Source organism: Hyla sarda, chromosome 9, assembly GCF_029499605.1.
Source record: "Hyla sarda isolate aHylSar1 chromosome 9, aHylSar1.hap1, whole genome shotgun sequence".
In the NCBI taxonomy this organism is placed as follows: Eukaryota; Metazoa; Chordata; class Amphibia; order Anura; family Hylidae; genus Hyla; species Hyla sarda.
In genome coordinates, this window is record NC_079197.1 from 55639592 (window position 1) to 55659118 (window position 19527).

At 44.4% G+C, this 19527-nt stretch overlaps 1 protein-coding gene across 3 annotated transcripts in view; it reads left to right on the forward strand.

Moving 5' to 3' along the window:
• Positions 1-19527, forward strand: part of KIF4A (kinesin family member 4A) — a 93963-nt gene that overhangs the window by 6029 nt on the left and 68407 nt on the right. For all 3 annotated transcript variants that reach the window (XM_056539600.1, XM_056539598.1, XM_056539599.1), the window contains exons 2-8: positions 5997-6130; positions 6209-6323; positions 6727-6917; positions 8832-8924; positions 9005-9171; positions 15291-15385; positions 16442-16561. In XM_056539600.1, coding sequence (XP_056395575.1) covers positions 6014-6130; positions 6209-6323; positions 6727-6917; positions 8832-8924; positions 9005-9171; positions 15291-15385; positions 16442-16561 — 898 coding nt within the window. In that variant the 5' untranslated portion in view covers positions 5997-6013. The remainder of the gene's footprint in view (positions 1-5996; positions 6131-6208; positions 6324-6726; positions 6918-8831; positions 8925-9004; positions 9172-15290; positions 15386-16441; positions 16562-19527) is intronic.

Below are 19527 nucleotides of genomic sequence, written 5' to 3' on the forward strand. Positions count from 1 at the left end.
TGATGTCAGTAAGCTCTGCTTGTGCCCCAAGCAGGGTTTCCGGAGTGGAGGTAACGGAGGAGATTACCGAAGATGTCTGCCACTGAACAGGACAAGATGAGTACCGTTTTCATCAGTGTCACATGTACTGACAAGTTAGTGCAGGTGACACTGGTGACAGATTTCCTTTAAGAATAATAAATGTAACTTATTTTGCAGGCATTGGGATAAAAAAAAGTTCTCCCCTGAAAACCCCACAGCTCGTATTACAGCATCATCTGGTCTCAGCCAATGACTGTGCCAAATGGTGTAATAACTCACTTCCAGTAAGTGATTACAGGTCCTGCTTAAACAGGGGATTGGAAGGTGTTGGAACAGGAGCTGCAAGGGATTTGGGTTGGTGGGTATCATTTCTCTATTTTCACACCCACCCCAGGAAAGTATAAGAAACTATTATACCTTAGTACACCTTTAGGATAGTGTGTGTGTGTGTGTGTGTGTGTGTGTCTTCCCCCCCCCCCCCTTATTTAAGGCATTAAGCTATCAAACAATGTTAACTATGTGGGGGTGCTGGTTTGAGGCATGACAGTATCTGCACCTGTCCTGTAACCACCAAGATTTCCAGTCACTACTGACGATGACATCTAAAAGGTTAAACTGGCATTAGCTTGAAATCCAATGCCAGACACTGATTGTGGGTGTCAACTAGAGATAGCAGTCGGCAACTGGGTATGGCGCAACCTTAGGTCAGAAGCCTGGGCTGACACTTGACATATATGTATGTCAAATGTCTGGAAGGAGCTAAGTGTTTTTCAGTTTCAGCAGGTTATAGTTACTATTCATATGCAATATTATGCAGTTTTAGTGTTTTTGATTCCGCTTGGTCCTCTAGATCTGTTTGCAGTCATTCAGTAGGACTTTAATTTTTCTTTGTCGTCATGGACACAGTCAGCCAGTGTTTTACATTATGTAGATCCGACCTTGGACCCTTTGTGTCCATCATATGATCATTGATACATTTTTACATTGTTACAAAGTCAAAACTTTGCCCCTATGTGATGGCCACTGGCTGTAACTTTTGCCAGTGATGCCACTTTTTACTGGCAAGATTGCGCATCTGTTACATGTGGCCTACGTTTCAGCACTGTGGGACTATACCCCTAAAGGGGTATTCTATTATATATATTTTTTAAAGTCTTTGAGCCCATGATGCCATGTGATATTTCTGTAATATGGTTCTATTTCCACTGTCCTGTTTTCACTCACTGGACCCACACCCAAAAGTGTTGTAGTGAAAGTATTTTTATTTTACTGTTATTGTGATTGATCGCACCGGGTTTCACTTCTGAGACCCGATGCGATCAGAAGTTATTAAGCAGGGGAGCGGGCAGCATAGTCTGCAACCCTGCGATGTATCGTGTGTTTTAACTTTGGTTTTTAAATCTCCCGTGGGGAGCCCTGAATGGCCGGTTCTGAAGAGCCATTCAGTTCTCTCAGCGGGAGATTTAAAAATGAACATTGTGAGTAGCAGGGGGACATATTTATATTAAGTGCTTTGGGGGATATATATAGATATAGATATAGATCTATCTATATCTATCTATATATCTATATATCTCTATCTATATATCTCTATCTATCTATCTATATATCTCTATCTATCTATCTCTATCTCTATCTATATATCTCTATCTCTATCTCTATCTATATATCTCTATCTCTATATCTCTATCTATATATCTCTATCTATATCTATATCTCTATCTATATATCTCTATCTATATCTATATATCTCTATCTATATCTATATATATATATATATATATCTCTATCTATATATATATATATATATATATATATATATATATATATATATATATATATATATATATTCACTCACTGCAGGGGGGGGGGGGGGGGACACCCAGGCATACAACTTATATATCTAGCCATTATGCCCCCTGCAGTGCATATATACAGTGGGGATCAAAAGTTTGGGCACCCCAGGTAAAACTTTGTATTAATGTGCATAAAGGAGCCAAGAAAAGATGGAAAAATCTCCAAAAGGTATCAAATTACAGATTATACATTCTTAGAATATGTCAACAAAAGTTAGATTTTATTTCAATCATTTACACTTTCAAAGTAACAGAAAACAAAAAAATGGTGTCTGCAAAAGTTTGGGCACACTGCAGAGTTAATATCTTGTACTGCTTGTAAACGCCAGCAAAGAGTCATTCAATTCTTGTTTGAGGTATCTCTGCCCATTCTTCCTTACAAAAGTCTTCCAGTTCTTTGAGATTTCTGGGCTGTCTGTCACGCACTGCTCTTTCAAGGTCTATCCCTAAATTTTAATATGTTGAGGTCAGGAGATTGTGAAGGCCATGGCAAAACCTTCAGTTTATGCCTCCTGATGTAATCCCCCATGGATTCCGAGGTGTGTTTAGGATCATTATCCATTTGTAGAAGCCATCCTCTCTTTAACTTCAGCTTTTTCACAGGTGGCATCAAGTTAGCATGCAAAATTTGCTGAAATGTTATTGAATCCATTTTTCCTTCTACTTGTGAGATGTTCCCTGCAATACAATCCCAAAGCATGATTGATCCACTCCCATGCTTAACAGTTGGACATAGGTTCTTTTCATTAAATTCTGTTCCCATTCTTCTCTAAACGTTCCTTTGCTCATTCTGGCCAAAAAGTTCAATTTTAACCTAATCGGTCCACAGAACTTGTTTCCAAAATGCATCAGGCTTGTCTATATGTTCATTTGCAAAGTTCAAACGCTGATTTTTGTGGTGAGGACGTAGATGTTTTCTTCTGATGACTCTTCCATTAAGACCATATTTGTATAAGAATCTCTTTATAGTGGAATAGTGTACCACAACTCCAGTGTCTGCCAGATCTTTCTGGAGGGATTGTGCAGTCAAACGTGGGTTTTGAATTGTTTTTCTCACAATCCTGCGAGCTGTTCTGTCTGATATTTTTCTTGGTCTTCCAGATCTTGCTTTAACTTCCACTGTTCCTGATGACTGCCATTTCTTAATTACATTCCGAACAGAGGATATTGACATCTGAAAACGTTTTGCTATCTTCTTATAGCCTTCTCCAGCTTTGTGAGAATCAACTATTTTCAGTTTCAGATTTCTAGACAATTGCTTAGAAGAACCCATGGTGCTGATTGTTGGGGCAAGATCAGAGGAGTCTGGGCATTTAAAACCTTTGAGATTGAAATCACCTGGTCTTCCCAGATGATGGAGAACAATCCATGGCGCTGGCAGGTCTCAGCTTTGCAAAGGGGGCAGTGCATGCTATAAATTCTGCAGGGTGCCCAAACTTTTGCAGGCGCCATTTTTTTGTTTTATTTTGTAAGTGTAAATGATGGAAATAAAATCTAACTTTTGTTGACATATTATAAGAATGTCTAATCTGTAATTTGATGCCTTTTGGAGATTTTTCCATCTTTCCTTGGCTTCTTTATGCACATTAATAACATTTTTTACATGGGGTGCCCAAACTTTTGATCCCCACTGTGTGTATGTATATATGTGTGTGTGTGTGTGTGTGTGTGTGTGTGTGTATGTATATATATGTATGTATGTATGTATATATATATATATATATATATATATATATATATATATATATATAAATTTACCCCGCCAGCGCATGTATAATGTGCCGTCGCAGCGCAGCCATCTATATACATATGGCACCACTGCGCTATGAATGAAAAGCATTCTAGCATATAGAAGTGCTGTGGGGGAAGCAGATAACGCTATATGTCTGCACCCCCTAGCGCTTCTATATACATATACCCCTGCAGCGCTATGAATGAAGTTTTATTAGGCTTGTTTCACACTACAAAATTACTCCGCCTAAAGATCCGTAGGAAGTTCCGTCTGAAAATGCTGAAAATGGCAGTTACAAAATCCTATATGGCCGCTAGAAAATCCCATTATAGTCTATGGTTTTTTCCAATAGCTGTTTTAGCCTGTTCTTATTAACGGCCGTTGTTTTGTGATGGAAGATAGTAACTAGAGATGAGCGAACTTACAGTAAATTCGGTTCGTCACGAACTTCTCGGCTCGGCAGTTGATGACTTTTCCTGCATAAATTAGTTCAGCTTTCCAGTGCTCCGGTGGGCTGGAAAAGGTGGATACAGTCCTAGGAGACTCTTTCGTAGGAATGTATCCATCCACCTTTTCCAGCCCACCGGAGCACCTGAAGGCTGAACTAATTTACGCAGGAAAAGTCATCAACTGCCGAGCCGAGAAGTTCGTGAGACGAATCGAATTTACTGTAAGTTCACTCATCTCTAATAGTAACGGATGCATGCACTATTTCTCCCGTTACTATCTTCCGTCACAAAATAATGGCCGTTATTTATAACGGGTTAAAACAGCTATTAGAAAAATCCCATATACTATAGTGGGATTTTCTAACGGCCGTATAGGATTTTGTAACTGCCGTTTTCAGCTGATTTTCAGACGGAACTTCGTACAGATCTTTAAAACTGAGTAATTTTGTAGTGTGAAAGGGGATAGCAGCGCATAGTGCCAGCAGACGTCTGCCGGCACTATGCGCTGCTAATAGAAATACTTTTCATTCATAGCGCTGCAGGGGTATATGTATATAGAAGCAATGGGGGGGGGGGGGGGGGTGCAGACATGGCATTATCTGCACCCGACAGCGTTTCTATATACATATGCCGGCGCTCCGCTATGAATGAAAAGTATTTTTATTGACAGCATCGGGCCGCCGGCTGCTTCTAGAATGCTTTTCATTCATAGTTCAGCAGTGACATATGGCTGCGCTGCGAGGGCACATTATACATGCAGGGGGGGGGCAGTATACATTTATTAATGAGCTGGCGGGGTATACATTTATAAATGTGCCGTGGGGGGGTATACATTTACTAACACGTGTGTGTGTGTGTTTGTGTGGAGGGAGAGAGAGAGAGAGAGAGAGATGGATTGATTGATTAGAACATACGCGCTGCAGGGGTCATATTATAAATGCACTGGGGGGCTAGATATATAGGCTATGTGTCATATCTGGACCCCCCCCCCCCCTGCAGCGCTATATGTCTTGCCCCCAAAGCGCTTTTAATATACATATGGCCCCCTGCTACTCACAATGTTCATTTTTAAATCTCCCCCTGAGAGCCCTGAGTGTCTCCTCAGTACCGGCCATTCAGGGGTCCCTGCGGGAAAAAATTTTTTTAAAACACACCACACATTGCAGGGGAGCGGACCATGCCGCCCGCTCCCCTGCTTAGGGTGCATTCACACCACGTTTTATACATACATATATGTGCTGGATCCGGCGGGGGGAGGGACAAACCGGGCGCACCCGTACCACGGCCGGATTAGCCCGTGACTCCATTTACTTTAATGACCCGACCGGAGTCAAACTGTGACTCCGGTCGGCTCGGTTTTTCTTCCGTACCATCTTCCGTCACAAAATAACGTCCGTTATCAATAACGGACTATGATGGATTAAAACGGATATTAGAAAAATCCCATAGACTATAATGGGATTTTCTAACGGACGTGTACAATTTGGTTACTGCTGGTGATTGCTGATTTTAGGACGGAACTAGCGATGGAACTTGCTAAACGGAGTAATTTGCTAGTTTGAAACAAGCCTAACTTGGTATGTTGTACTCCACGGCTGAAGAAAAGAGAATCCTGGAATACCCTTTTTAATTTGTTGGAAATAAAGATCTTTTCCTGCTTCCTACAGGGGCATAATTCACAAAATAGGAGGGGAGTGGGGAGGATGAAGCGGCTTGGTACTCCCCTCCCTAGCTCCATGCATGATACAGGCTCTATAGACTTTCAATGGAGCCCATCTCCTGCAGCAAGACTGAGGGAGCAGGCTGAGGATTGCAGTGCTTAGATTGCTACCCAGCACTGACCAATCAAATCTCGACATGTCCAGATTTCCTTTTTATTTTAATTTTTTTTTTTTGTTGGAACACTTTAATGAATTTTCATCTATTCCTCTTTCACAGGTTTGTCTGGTTGCGACATGGGAAAAGATGAGGGTATCCCTGTGAGGGTAGCTCTAAGAAGTCGTCCTTTAGTACAGAAAGAGATCAATGATGGCTGTAAGACGTGCCTTACTTTTATCCCTGGGGAACCTCAGGTGGGTCTATTACACAATGTGTGTTCTTCTCGGGTTATGCTGCTACATGCACATGCTGACAGTAATTCTAATACGCAGGTGATCGTTGGTAATGAAAAATCGTTCACATATGACTACGTGTTTGATCCATCTGCTGAGCAGGAGGAGGTGTACACCACAGCTGTAGCTCCTCTTATTCAAGGCCTGTTTAAAGGTAGGTCCACAAGCATATTAACTAAAATAAGGTTAGGATGAGGCGCCTGACGGTCCATGTGAGGGACACTTTCCTTGCTAAAGTCAGGGATAGAGCCTGTGGAGAGTAGAAGACGGCTTTGCTTTTCTTTGAGGAAAGACACAACTGGGGTAGATTTATCAAAACCTGTCCAGAGGAAAAGTCAGTCTGGTACTCCTGGTCTGATACTGCTGTATATCCAATAGTTGACAGCTTGTGAAGATCAGCAACAACTGTATAGAGGATTTTAGTCAATATTTTTCTCTGTATGTGATCACATATACATGGTGTGGTGGGTTGGTAGGCTATGCTGGAACATCTTTTAGTCTCTATATGATAAATTGTAATTGATTTTTTTTAAAGAGTTTGTTGTGAACTTTTTCAGGTTACAATGCAACAGTTCTTGCTTATGGACAGACTGGATCTGGAAAGACCTTCTCAATGGGAGGTGCTTACACCCATGACCAAGAGAACGAACCAACTGTTGGTGTCATCCCAAGAGTTGTCAAGGCATTGTTTAAGGAAATTGAACAAAGGGCAGACTGGGAATTTCTTCTTAAAATATCTTACTTAGAGGTAAAACTTGAAGTTACGTTCACTGGGATACTTTAAGGGTAGGAACACATGTTGCATATATGCTGCAGATATGCAACCAGAAGTGGATCCAGCTGAAAAGGGGAAGTAGAACACTGTCCTTAAGATTTCTCCTTCTGCCTTTAGCACACTTTCTGCTGTAGAAAATCTGCAGAGTATCTGCAATATATGTTCCTAACCTAAAGGGTTATTCCTCTCAAAGTGAGGAATAACCAGGGGTCTTTCCCTGGAGGGGAAAAATGGGAATGGGAATGGTGTTTCTCCTGTGAAAAAAGTGCAGGAACTTAATTCCCACACTTGAGCCCTGGAAATAACCCTCACTAGCTTGTGCAAGCATCTCATGGAGAGTTGGTCTGACCTCTGGGACCTACACCAGTCCTGAGAATGTAGAGGCTGCAGTGCTGCATTACCCATGAGGAATTTTCCCTGAAAATTTGGTGGCACGAACACATGGATCTTAATCGAGCTGACCAGGATATGCTCCAGTGGTTACCCACGAGTGACATTCAGGGCCAATGTATAACACTGATGCTAAAATTGGAAGAAGAAATATCCTCTTTACTAATTACACCTTCTTTGTAATGTCTGTACATAATATTCCCCACCCTGTCAACACTGTAGATGCAGCGGTCTCTCTGACTGCAGCATCTACGGGGTTAACTGTTGGGATCAGAACTTCACTCTGCTCCTGACAGTTGCTGCGGAACCTCGGTGTATAACAGCCAGCTGGTGCTGCGATAGCTGCTCTTGCTGTTTCTCAGCAGGTTTATTCTGTGTGACGGATATCAAATATCAAGAAACTAACATGTCTTTCAAACATAACCTTTATTTGTTCTGATGAAAGAAAAAACAAACTATTAAACTGTAAACGATTGGGTTAAATAGGTATATTGACTACTTTTATTATCGTCTGATTTCGAGGTGCAATCTGTTGTTTTTTTTTATTTTTTTCCTAGCAGTATTTCATGGTAAAATGAATTGTCATTCCAAACTACAAATGGTCATAAATCACTTGTGTGGAATTTTTGGTGAAAAAAATGTTTCTCATAGAAATTGAGGGGGATAAAATAGGGGTTCTCCAGTGGAAAACTTTTTTTTATTTTTTTTTCCTTTTTTTTAAATTAACTGGTGCCAGAAAGCTAAACAGATTTGTAAATTACTTCTATCAACAATCTTAATCCTTTCAGTACTTTTTAGCAGCTGTATGCTACAGAGGAAAATCTTTACTTTTTAAATTTCTTTTGTGTATTGCTCTCTGCTGACACCTGTGTCTGTGTCCGGAACTGTCCAGAGCAGCTTAGGTTTGCTATGGGGATTTTCTCCTGTTCTGGACAGTTCCTAATACGGGCATCAGGTGTCAGCAGAGAGCCCTGTGGACAACACAAAAAAGCTATTCAAAAAATATTTTCCTCTATAGCAAACAGCTGCTAAAAAGTACTGGAAGGATTAAGATTTTTTTAATAGAAGTAATTTACAAATCTGTGTAACTTTCTGGCACCAGTTGATTTAAAAAAAAAAAAAAAAAGTTTTCTCCACCAGAGAACCCCTTTTAAACAAAAATTGACAATTAAGAATAAGTTTTATTGGGGAGGAAATCCTGTGCAGCGTAAAAGTGGAACAGTTGCCCATAACAACCAATCTGGTAGCTTTGGGCAACTACTTCACTTTTCTTTGCGCAGGATTAAAAATTCTTTGCCATGTCTTATATTTCACCTCATAGGGAGACAACCCATGCCTGCCACATTAACTAAAATAAGTGTACCTTTTCATTAAATGGCTTATACTGCACTATATATAAGCAAAAAAAAAAAAAATCCCAGAGTGCTCCTTCACTGGTTAATTGTATAACAATCTAAATAGTTTTTTTTAATTTATTTTAAACATTTTGTTTTAAAGATCTATAATGAGGAGATACTTGACTTGTTATATTCTCCCCGGGAGAAAGTATCCCATATCAGCATTCGTGAAGACCCTAAGGAAGGCATTAAGGTACATGAAGTGATAAAAGCTTTAAGTTTGTCCAGCAATTGTGTTTAATAGTATAGGAAGCTAACTATTCTCGTCTTCAGATTTGTGGCTTAACAGAAAGGGATGTAAAGACTGCCGTGGATACAATAAGTTGCTTGGAGCAGGGGAATAGCTCTCGAACTGTGGCTGCTACAGCTATGAACTCCCAGTCTTCGCGATCGCATGCCATCTTCACAGTCTCAATAGACCAGAAAAAGATTGGAGATAAGTAAGTAAATGACTGACGTGATGCTAGCATTCGCTGGTTGTTGCTTCACTATAGTGTTTGACTTGAAGCATACTTACCCATAGTTTGTGCTCAATAGTAATTTTTCCTAAATTACATTCATTTTAAGTTCTGTGCCTAAATGCCTTAACAGAGGCTCAGTTTTTCCTTCTCTCCAAGGCTCTTAATGCTGCAACAGGAGACTGAAGCTTCCCACTCTATCTTCACAGCACCCATTTCCAGTGTGAGACTGATCACGCTGGGTCTCTCGCTGGAGATGGACCTGTAACTTTCATCTCCTATTGTGAATCACTGAAATTGCACCTCCGATCAAGCGTTAATGTGCAATGTTTAAAATGAATGTCACTTAGAAAACTTACTACTGTGCACAGTGCTGCACGTTTTTTTTTGTTTTTTTGACAAATTACGAGGTATGTTGCGGTCATATTAAAAACTTTTGACTTCTGAAAGGTTTTGATGAATTGGAGTTTTAGACCTTCATGATCCCTAAATATATCCAGGAGAAGCACGTGTGCTTTACTCTGCTGCTCAGTCCAAATAATGCAAGAGAGGGGCTCCATTATAATATTGTAAGTCTGATCCGGCTTTCTATAGCTATCGGTGGGGGTCTCCTCACTGAGAATCTGACCAATCAAAACTTTGACTTGTCAAGTTTTTAGAATTGACCATAACACTTAAATATGGTAATCAATAATTATAGTTTTAACTTTCTACTTGCTTGCTTTCCCTTGCTGTGAGCTCGCAAATGGTATACTAATGCGAAGCATGGGGATATAATTGACAGGTCTACAAATTTTCCTGCACTTGAGAAACATGCAAGGGAGTACAAAGATAAAACCTACATTTCTCTATCTGCTCCATTGGGGGACACAGACTCTGGGTATATGCTGCTGTCTCTAGGAGGTTGACGCTATGGTAACCAAAAAGTCGGCTCCTCCCAGCAGGATATACCCGCCTCCAGGCCACTGAGCAATTCAGTTTTTGCTTAGTGTCTTAAGGTGGTGGACATGGTCTGGTTTTCTCCAGATCAAGTCTCATATTTTTTTATTTTATTAGGATTAGGGAATGTGTTAGTTCTTTATTTCTTCTTTCAGGTGGGGACCCAGGAACGCAATGTTCACTGTTTCCCCATTGCGAGAGGTGGCAGGCATCTTGGATGTACTGTTAACCCCCTCTCGCCAACGGTCAGCGCTTGGGGTTGTACCTCATGGGTCCGAGTCCCCCTACCTCTCTGTTCGCCTTGCTATGAGCTTGGCTGGCTGAAGACCACAGTCTGAAAACTTCTTTAGGTAAGTTCTTCAGCGTGAGGCGAGTATCTTTCTCCCTAGGTCTTGCAACAGCTGGAGACCCTCTGTTTTTTTTCTGCATAGCTGGGGCTGGCCTATTATTCGGGGAACAGTGGGTACAGTACAGGCACAGTGAGGGGCACTTTATTAAGTGTGTGTGTGTGTAATAAGGGGGCACTTTATTAAGTGTGTGTGTAGTGAAGGGGCACTCTTATTGAGTGTGTATGTGTTTTTATAACACATGCGCCGCAGGCTTCTCCATGCGGACGGGTGCAATTTTTACTCTCGTTTTCGGCAGCCACGGCTGCTGACGGCACTTCGCCAGCTCCGTCCCCGGGCGCGCAGAACTCACTGCAGGCGACGCGTGCGCTTAGGGTTCGGAGCGGGTGCCATTACAGAATGAGTCCTGCGGTATCCCCGGCGGACATTAGCTCCGCCCACCTGGCCGCATAAGCGCCTCGGTAGCGCAAAATGGTCACCAATCAGCGCGGTACGTGCGCTGGGGCCGTGCTGGGGCCAATCACAGAGCTCCTTGCCCTGACCCGGCCTCTTCCTTCTTCTGGCCGGCATTTCTTCTCTCTTTCCTCAGCACGGTGCAGAGTTCTCCTCACAGCAGCTGACTCTGCGACACAGATATGGGTGAGACTGTTCAGTTTTTTGTCATGTCAGTGCCCAGAACTGTTCCTCCCTCTAAGCAGATATCAGGAATATTAGTTACCCATTACGCTTGTAAAAACTGTTCTGCAAAAAATGCCAGGTTCTGCTGAACCCACTTGTTCTGCCTGCTCCACTGCTCCCCCAGACCCCCCTGCTATTTCTAACCCAGGTGCCCCCACAGACCTGGTGGGTTCTGCCGCCCCTCCAGCCTGGGTTTCCTCCCTCTCCCAGTCTATATCCGACTTGGCACAGGTCTCCCGTTCTGTGGTGACTGCTTTGGAGAGGTCTACCATTCACCGGCCCTCTAGAAGGTCCCGTTCCCCTTCCCCCTACGCTTCGCATAAGCGTAATAGGGGTGTCTCCTCTGACTCGTCCCACGAGTCTTCTGGTAGACAAGGGCGTTCCTCTTGCAGGTCTCGCCCGACCACTTCTTCTTCAGGTCACACACGTGACTCTCCCAGAGGACGTTCCCGTGGTCGCCGTTCTTCTAAAGGGTCCAACCAGACACCTCCACGGGACAAGAAGGTCCCCTTTTTCAAGGCGCGTCCCTCGTGGAAGTCGGACACCAACCGTCCAGACCGTTTTGCGGCCAAATTGGGCAGCCGCAAACCCACTTCTGCATGAAGGGACGCCCCCACCCGCAGCTTTTTCTCAGGTGGGAGGTCGCCTCTTACTTTTTCGAGACGTTTGAACCACGCACATTCAGGACTCCGTGGTCAGGGACATGGTATCCAACGTATACTGGATAGAATTTGCCTCCCTTCCGAGGGATCGTTTTTTCCAGTCCCATGCTCCCCGGTCTTCCTCGCTTGTGAGGGAATTTGGGGAGGCTCTTCAGTCCCTTCTCGTCCAGGGTGTCATTTTCCCAGTTCCTTCAAGGGAACCCTTTCAGGGTTTTTATTCAAATCTTTTCGTGGTTCCCAAGAAAAACTGTTCTGTGCGGCCAATCCTGGATCTCAAACGTCTCAACCAACGTCTTCTGATCCGCCATTTCCGAATGGAATCTCTCCGTTCGCTGGTGGCATTTATGGATCAAGGAGAGTTTCTTTCCTTGGTGGACATCAAGGATGCCTACCTTCACGTTCCAATTTTTCCCGGACACCAGCGGTACTTCCACTTTGCGGTTCCAGAAGGTCATTATCAATTTGTGGCTCCCCTTCGGTCTGGCCACAGCGCCACGAGTCTTTACAAAGATTCTGGCGCCTGTGGTAGCTCTGTTACGGTCAAGAGGGGTCTCAGTGATACCCTACTTGGACGACCTTCTCATCAAAGCCTCCTCCAGAGCCAAGGCTCTGGAGAATGTGAGCCTCACTCTTTAGACCTTATGTCGCTTCGGGTGGATGGTCAACCGAGACAAGTCGGTTCTCTCCCCCACCCAGTCTCTGGTCTTCTTGGGGCTTCAGTTCGACTCTGCCTCGGCTCGATTTCGCCTTCCGCCAGACAAGCATCTGGCCCTCTTGTCGGGAGTCCGCTCACTCCGGACAACATCCCCGGTCTCCATCCGTACTTGCATGGAAGTCCTGGGTCGGATGGTGGCAGCCATAGAGGCTGTGCCCTTTGCTCAGTTTCATTACCGTCCTCTTCAGCTGGCGATACTTGCACAATGGGACAGGTCCCCTCTCTCGATCGCAAGATTCTTCTTCCGCTCCGGACTTGGCGGTCTCTGCGCTGGTGGCTCCGCTCCCCTCTTCTTCTTCAGGGGCGTTCGTTCCTCCCCCTCCACTGGCAAGTGGTCACAACTGACACCAGCCTGTCGGGCTGGGGGGGGGGGGGGGGGGGAGTGTTTTCAGGAATCAGACTGTTCAGGGCCTCTGCCCCCCAAGTAGCCCTTCTTTCCATAAACGTTCTGGAACTGAGGGTGATTTATCGGTGTCTGAAGCATTGGGATTCCCTGCTTCTGGGTCACCCTGTCCGTGTCCAGTCGGACAATGCCACGGCTGTGGCATACATCAATCGGCAGGGTGGCACTCTCAGCTCAGCGGCCATGTCTGAGGTGTCAAAGATCCTCCTCTGGGCGGAACAAGTAGTTCCAGCCATTTCGGCGATTCACATTCCGGGAGTTCTCAATTGGGAAGCGGATTTCCTCAGTCGGTCCTCAGCCGACCCCGGAGAGTGGTCTCTTCTTCCGGAGGTGTTTGCGCAGGTCTGCGACCTCTGGGGGACCCCGGACGTGGACCTCTTCGCGTCTCGACACAACCGGAAAGTTCCAAAGCTTGTGTCAAAGACAAGGGACCCCCTGGCCCTGGCCGCGGATGCCTTAGTAATCCCGTGGCCGGGCTTTGTCCTGCCCTACCTGTTCCCTCCTCTCCTTCTCCTTCCCAGGGTTCTGAGGAAGCTCAAGGCGGAAGGAGTCCCCGCCATTCTGGTGGCTCCCGACTGGCCTTGACGGGCATGGTACGCTGACGTGGTCTCGCTTCTGGACGACGTTCCGTTCCGCCTTCCTCTTCGTCCAGACCTACTGTCACAGGGTCCCCTTTGCCACCCCAATTTACAGTCGCTGCATTTGATGGCGTGGTGGTTGAGACCGCGGTTCTAAGGGCCCGCGGCTTCTGTTCCCAGGTAATTCACACCATGCTTAGGGCTCGCAAGCCCTCCTCTGCAAAAATTTACCACTGAACCTGGCGGTCTTACTTTCGTTGGTGCAAAGCTCAATCTCTTTCTCCAATTACCTTTTCCGTGCCCAGTCTCCTTTCCTTTTTTTTTTACAGTCGGGGTTGGAACTAGGGCTGGCTCTCAGTTCCCTTAAGGGTCAGGTTTCGGCCCTTTCTATTCTTTTTCAGCGTCCTCTGACTTCCAATTCTCATGTCCGGTCCTTCCTCCAATGAGTGGCACATGCGGCCCCTCCTTACCGGTCCCCTTCTCCCACCTGGGACTTGAACTTGGTTCTAGGCGCTCTCCAGGGTGCACCCTTTGAGCCTCTTAGGGAGGTTCCCCTTCGCCTCCTTTCCTGGAAAGTGGCTTTTCTTATAGCTATTACCTCCATTAGGAGTTTCTGAACTGACAGCTCTCTCCTGCCATTCCCCTTTCCTGATAATTCATCAGGACAAGGTTGTTTTCCGACCAGATCCGTCCTTCTTGCCTAAAGTAGTTTCTGCTTTTCATCTCAACGAGTACATCGTCCTTCCGTCCTTTTGTCCTGCTCCTTCTCATCCCAGGGAGCATCTGTTTCACAATTTAGATGTGGTTCGAGCGGTTCGGACTTATCTTTCCGTCACCTCTTCCTTTTCGTCGGTGAGATTCTTTTTTTCTCGTCCTTACGGAAAGCAGTCGGAAGGGACAGCCTGCTTCTAAGGCCACCATTTCTCGGTGGATCCGATGTGCCATTTCGGAAGCTTACCGCTGCAAGGGGAGGACCCCACCTTTCAGGGTTCTGGCTTATTCCACCTGCTCTGTGGTAGCATCCTGGGCTTTCCGAAATAAGGCCTCGGCCTCGCAGATTTGTAAAGCGGCCACTTGGTCGTCTTTACACACTTTTTCAAAATTATATCGGGTTCATACCTTTGCATCGGCTGATGCTTGTCTCGGCCGTAAGGTGTTGCAGGTAGTGGTGGTACAGCCGGCCGCCTGACCTTTTTTTCTTATCTGCCCACCCAAGGGACGGCTTTGGTACGTCCCAGAGTCTGTGTCCTCCAATGGAGCCGATAGAGAAAAGGAGATTTTTTAGACTTACCGTAAAATCTTTCTCGAAGGATCCATTGTGGGACACAGCTCCCGCCCATTTTTCCTGGGGATCCTTTACGTTTTCTGTCCAAGAGTGTTCAGTTACATTTTCTTCGGGTTCTAGGACAGTTCATGTTTTTTTTTTTTCTTTGACATGTCGGTCTCCTCCTATTGCTCTGAGATGAAACTGAATTGCTCAGTGGCCTGGAGGTGGGTATATCCTGCTGGGAGGAGCCGACTTTCTGGTTACCATAGTGTCAACCTCCTAGAGACAGCAGTATATACCCAGAGTCTGTGTCCCCCCCAATGAATCCAAAATAAGGAGATTTTGTAGACTTACTGTAAAATCTCTCTCTCGAAGGATTCGGCATGTTTTAGAACTGTTGTTGTTTGAGTTTTATTCACAATAAAGGATTTCTTACAAACTCCCTGTTTTGTATTTCTAAATGGGTTAGTTGTTACCTCTGAACAATATTTGTTACATTTTAAATTTTGTAGAAACAGCAGTTTTCGCTCCAAACTACATCTTGTCGATCTTGCTGGGTCAGAAAGGCAGAAGAAGACCAAAGCTGAAGGTGATCGTCTGAGGGAAGGTAAATGTATTCTGAAAATTAATCATTGCACTCTATCCATGGATAGTAGGGCTAATGTAAAAAATGTTTTTTTTTTTTTGTTTTTTTTTTTTTAATACAGTGCGGTAATAAAGGGGGCTACATGCTTATGGGCTGTGATATATTTTTATTTAGAGGTGTGATCAGTGGACCAGTTCCCACTTAGCTAGAATGCTATTTTCTTATACTTAAAGAGGTATTCCAGGATTTTTTTTTGACTGTGCTACAGGGGCTGTAAAGTTAGTGTAGTTCATAATATAGTGTCTGTACCTGTGTGTGACGGTTTTCTCACAATTCTTCTGTGATTATCGCCCCAATATTTATTTTTATCAGCATACAAATGACTGTTTCAGATTTTCCCCAGGTTGCAATGCGGCCAAGACCTGACTCACTAGTCAGCTGATGATAGGGAGCCTGTCTGCTTCAATGGGTGGAGGGCTTGCTTTGTGGGAGAGAGATCAATCTGCAACTAATGCAACAGCTGTAGGCACACTGATTGAAAACCACACTGATTTGAATGCATGCAGCTCATTTATGTTTCAATGGGTGGGGTGGCTGATGTGTGGGAGGGAGGAAAATGGAATTGTGGGATTTGTAGTAAAAAAAAGTCAAAGAGGAAATAGCAGTTCACAAACAGCTAGCCACAGTGTTATGGTAATCTCACAACATAGCCATTTAGCCCCAAGACAAGCGCAGATCCTTCCTAAGCATGTCCATTACTGCCTTCCAGGTAGGTACTAAAATCGCCTTATGGTGGATAACCCCTTTAAGCTGGGGCATGTTCCATTCTGTCATTAAATGAGTACACCTGTGCCAATATTTGAGTTTCGATTTTACAATTTATTGAGTGTTGTTTATTCAAGACACTTTATCTTGATTTGATTTAAATTTTGTTTGCTCTATAAAAAGTGGTGCCTTATATTTTTGACTTTTTTTTGGGGTATGTGTTCTGGCAAATAGATAAATATGTATACAATGCATCACCTCTTTACAATAAGTAAGAATCCAAAAAAATAACTTGGTCTTTTTAACTCATAGGTATTAGCATTAACCGTGGCTTGTTGTGTTTGGGCAATGTTATTAGCGCTTTGGGAGATGAATCGAAGAAAGGAGGCTTTGTGCCATACAGGGATTCTAAGTTAACCCGACTTCTACAAGGTAAATTTCTGTAGTTTTGCTTATAACATGTTCCTCGTAGTTTTATACATGGAAAAACCATACAGTGGCAAGTATAGTCTATACCAGTGGTCTCCAAACTGTGGACCTCCCAGATGTTGCAAAACAACTCCCAGCATGCCCGGACAGCCAACGGTTGGAGACCACTGGTATAGACTATAGCTTTTTCAAATATTTAGTTTATATAAATGTGTATGTTGTGACAATATGCTTGTAATATGCTGTGCTGTGGTCAGTCTGTTTTTGAGTTCTTTAGCAGTGTACATAGTACTGTATACTGCAGTATTTTCACCTTGGGGCATCCCTCTGAACAAAATTTTACTGCAGGGGGCCCTCTACCACATCATTTTCTACCAAAAAAAAAAAAGCATAACACCTATATATTTGTAAGCTAATACAAGCAGCGTGATGTTGGGCTGCGAATGATGACCAAATGTACAGTCATGGCTGTAAATGTTGACACCCCTGAAATTTTTCTAGAAAATGAAGTATTTCTCAGTAACACATATTTTGCTATACATGTTTATTCCCTTTGTGTGTATTGGAGCTAAACCAAAAAAGGAGGGGAAAAAAGCGAATTGGACATAATGTCACATCAAACTCCAAAAAATGAGCTGGACAAAATTATTTGCACCCTTAACTTAATATTTGGTTGCACACCCTTTGGAAAAAATAACTGAAATCATTTGCTTCCTATAACCATCAATAAGCTTCTTACACCTCTCAGCCGGAATGTTGGCTTTGCAAACTGCTCCAGGTCTCTTATTGGAAGGGTGCCTTTTCCCAAAAGCAATTTTAAGATCACTCAACAGGTGTTCAATGGGATTTAGATCTGGACTCATTTCTGCCACTTCAGAACTCACCAGCGCTTGGTTGCCATCCATTTCTAGGTGCTTGTTGACTTATGTTTAGTCTCATTGTCCTGCTGGAAGACCCAAGATCTCGAATGCAAATCCAGCTTTCTGACACTGGGCTGTACAGTGCGACCCAAAATCCATTGGTAATCCTCAGATTTCATGATGTCTTGCACACATTCAAGGCACCCAGTGCTAGAGGCAGCAAAACAACCCCAAAACATAATTGAACCTTCACCATATTTCAGTTTGTACTGTGTTCTTTTCTTTGTAGGCCTCATTCCGTTTTCGGTAAACAGTGGAATAATGTGGTTTACCAAAAAACTCTATCTTGGTCTCATCTGTCCAAAAGATGTTTTCCTAGAAGGATTTTGGCTCTCAAGTTCATTTTAGCAAAATGTAGTCTTGCTTTTTATGTCTGTGTCAACAGTGGGATCCTCCTGGGTCTCCTTCCATAGTGTTTCATTTCATTTAAATGTCGATGGATAGTTCACACTGACACTGATGCTCCCTGAGCCTGCAGGACAGCTTGAATATCTTTGGAACTTGTTTGGGGCTGCTTATCCACCATCCGGGCTCTCCTGCGTTGACACCTTTCATCAATTTTTCTCTTCCGTCCATGCCCAGGGAGATTAGTTACAATGCCATGGGTTGCAAACTTCTTGATAATGTTGGGCACTGTGGACAAAGGCAAATCGAGATCTCTGGAGATGGACTTGTAACCTTGAGAGAGTAGTGATATTTTTCCAACAATTTTAGTTCTCAGACAGTTCTCCTTTTTCTGTTGTCCATGCTTAGTGTGGCACCCTAAGACACACAATGCAAAGAGAGTGAAATTCTCTCCTTTTTATCTGCTTTTAGGTGGGATTTTTATATTGCCCACACCGGTTACTTGCCCCAGGTGAGTTTAAAGGAGCATCACATGCTTGAAACCATCTTATTTATCCACAATTTTGAAAGGGTGCCAATAATTTTGTCCAGCCCATTTTTGGAGTTTGGTGTGACATTATGTCCACTTTGCTTATTTTTTATTTTTATTTTTTTCCTCTCCCTTTTTTGGTTTAGTTCCAATACGGGTCGTTGAAGCAGTGCCCATGGGTTGGGGGGGGGGGTGGAAGAGAGGAATACCGTGGAACCGCCATAATTTACAAAAATACTGTGATACACTATGCAATTCTGAATCAACTCCACTTGCAGCAGCATCCCAGAAACCACTATGCATGCACCACTTACAAACTACTCCCAGAAGAAGCGCATGCACTGTGGTTGCATTTGCTGGCTGTGTAGGAGATCTCGTATTATATATTGGCTGCGTGATTTCTTTTTTTTCTCTTTTTCTCTCCTTTTAGCTTTTTGGCGCATAATTCGGGAACGGGGCTATGGTTCAAAAAAGGCTTCAGTGTCACCTGCACTATAAAATTTTACCAACAGACTAGTGCAGATGATTCTGGTGACACTTGCTTTTAACCCCTTAAGGACAATGGACGTACTCCTACGCCCCCATTTCCGAGTCCTTAAGGACCGAGGACGTAGGAGTACGTCCTGTCCATTCCCGGCCCCCCGCCGCTAGCCGGAGGGGAGCCGGTGCCCGATGCCTGCTGAAATTGTTCAGCAGGCATCGCGGCATATCGCCCAGGGTGGTCATTATGTCCCCCCATGTCGGCGATTGCCGCAGATTGCTGGACAATTCAGTCCAGCGATCTGCGGCGATTCCGGGTCAATCGGGTCTCCAGTGACCCGGAATTACTGGCTGATCGGGGCCGTCAGAGACGGCCCCGAACAGCCAGAGCCAGCAGGGGTGAGGTGGCACTGGTGCCACCTCACAATCGCCCTGATTCGTCGGCCGGATTCCCGGCCGACCAATCAGGGCGCCTGCTGCGGGTGTCGCTCCCGCACCCGCTCCGCCCCTCTTCCGGAGGACGTGAGCGGGTGCGGGACGTGCACCCCGTGTGCTGGGGACCCCGATCCCCGGCTTAATGTTGGGATCGGGGCCCCAGGAGCGACAGCGGCGGGACTGACCTGCGCGGCATGGATCAGCAGCAGCAGGAGGTGAGTGACAACCTCCTACTGTTGCTTAGCAACAGCTACCAGCAT